This window comes from Dacryopinax primogenitus, assembly GCF_000292625.1.
Source record: "Dacryopinax primogenitus strain DJM-731 SS1 chromosome Unknown DACRYscaffold_17, whole genome shotgun sequence".
NCBI lineage: Eukaryota > Fungi > Basidiomycota > Dacrymycetes > Dacrymycetales > Dacrymycetaceae > Dacryopinax > Dacryopinax primogenitus.
Genome location: NW_024467214.1, coordinates 556523 through 558691, shown reverse-complemented (window position 1 = coordinate 558691; position 2169 = coordinate 556523). Strand labels below are relative to the sequence as shown.

The 2169-nt window shown below is 51.8% G+C and overlaps 1 protein-coding gene across 1 annotated transcript; it reads left to right on the top strand.

Moving 5' to 3' along the window:
- Positions 1–722: 722 nt before the first annotated feature.
- On the top strand, positions 723–1681 carry DACRYDRAFT_110384 (Clavaminate synthase-like protein; the record flags this gene model as incomplete). The annotated part of the gene is made up of 3 exons (XM_040769046.1): positions 723–731; positions 798–941; positions 992–1681. 3 exons carry the CDS (start codon positions 723–725, stop codon positions 1679–1681), a joined length of 843 nt encoding a protein of 280 aa, XP_040625960.1.
- Between the last annotated feature and the right edge of the window lie 488 nt (positions 1682–2169).

Here is a 2169-nt window from a genome sequence, read left to right as displayed (position 1 = left end):
TATGACCAAGGATGAGGTCATATGAGGTCATGCACAGCCATGCACAGCAGGTCACCTGACCATCCAATCCTTCCAGCAGGTTCCAGCACATGCCAAGGTATACCAGCTACTTCCATGTCATAAAGGCTTAGTCATGTCTCTTGACCAACCAATGAGCTGGTGCCCTGACATGGACACAGTGCAGAAAGTGGTGGACATGGAGCAGCCTGGGCAGATCAGATCCAGACTCTCCTGGGGAGGGCTCTGACTGAGTAAATCAGGGTTTTCTCTTTTTGTTGTCTTTTTCTTTTCCTTGTGTCATAATTCATCTGGTAGTCATAGTTGTAGTATTTTCATGTCTTGTGTTCTCATAGATCTGAATCTTGCCTTAAGTGAAATTTGTGGTAATACATCTTGTTGGCCCCCTATGCATTGCAGAGTGCCTCAAGTCATGACTTCAACATTTTTCACGTTGGTAATTCGGATGTCATGCAAATCATAAGAGATTTCGGGTATTCTGGGAAGGATTGTGTTCTTGCCATACTACTGAGTCTGCTTGTGGACTTAGTAGATATATCTCGGGGAAATGAAAGAAAACGAGTGGCGAAGTTGGGAGGTATGCATACGCTGTTTGACGAGCTTGTGGGTATAAGGCCTGTGCTATTTATTTGGGGTCGGGCTCTGCTGTAGTCGATAAAACATCTCTCACAGTCTGCAAGATTTCGGCAGACATCTGCTGCAGAATGTCGGGGGTACGTTCGGATCGCTGGTGGTACGAGTAAACTCAGAACTGGGCAATCCGGGCTTTGAGGATGAAGAAGTTCTTTGGCTTGAGCGACAAGGAGCGCGCGCTCTGCGCTCGCGAGATGAAGAATGATGGGAATGGGTATTTCGGTTGGAAGAAAATGGGAACAATGGTCATCGACCGCGAGGACACTGTTAACCAGTATGAGACCTACAACGTGCGGGCCTATTCACGTCTCCATGATGGTAGAATTGACCCTTCTACCAGATCAGGAAGGACGATGTCGTCGGGAACACGCCTCCCCTTCCCGCTCCTAGGCTGATTAACGACAACATGCCGCTTCTCGAGACCTACGTCCGCACGGCTCATGGGATAATGATGCTCCTGTTGACGCAGCTGAATGCGCACCTGCAGCTGCCGGAGGGCACGCTCACCAATCTCCACCGACTCATGGCCGAGTCAGGTGACCACGTGAGGTTCAAGCGCTCCCCTCCTCAAGAGCCAGGGGCGCTGCACTCAGGCTCGCATACAGACTTTGGAAGTCTGACGATCCTCTTCAACTGGCTTGGCGGGCTGCAGCTCCAGATGCCTGACAACAAGGAGTGGGTGTACGTCCGCCCCATTCCTGGTTGCGTGATCGTCAACCTCGGAGACGCGCTCGTCAAGTTCACAGCTGGGTTATTCAGGAGCAACATCCACCGTGTCCTGTCACCTCCGGGCGAGCAGTGCAAGCTCGAGTGGTACAGCCTGGTGTATTTCAGCAGGCCAGAGGATACGGTTGTGCTCAAGCGGCTCAAGGGAGGCTTGATCGACCTCCAACCGTATGTGGAGGGAGAAGACGAGGGGACGAACAGCAAGGAGTGGATCTTGAGGCGTGGGTTGGCGAATAAGAAGGATAACTGGACCCCCGACCAGTGGGATAAAGGCCGTGGCACCGAAGGGGAGCGTGATAAGTAATGGCTCGTCATTTCCGCTCCTCGCTCGTCACCCGACCGTAACTTGTTCGGAACTGTGCTTGTATTCGCTGTGTTATCATGCGCACCTCGACTGGTGAATTCCAAGGAACGATGTTGATATAACTACAGTACAGATGGATGATCTACAAGTGATGTGGTGTACAACATTTGCCACCGTGCCAAGGGAATCCACACATATCATACCTATGCTGACCTACAAGCATCCACCAAGCTCGCCAGCGAGCGTCTTGCGGGATGCGTTCTTGTAGTCTCCAAAATCCCACTTGTAACAGTCCTGTTGTGGAATGAGCGCGGATATCTGATTGAGACGGGAAACAAGCGTACCACACAGTCCTCCTCCCATTCCCTGCTGGCAACAGGCACCGGCACTCCAGGTTGCCAATCCTCGCTCAACACCCTATCGATCACGGCAGAAATCCTGTGGGTCCTCAAGTCCACGCTCCATTGCTTCTCCTCTACCGTGTTGTA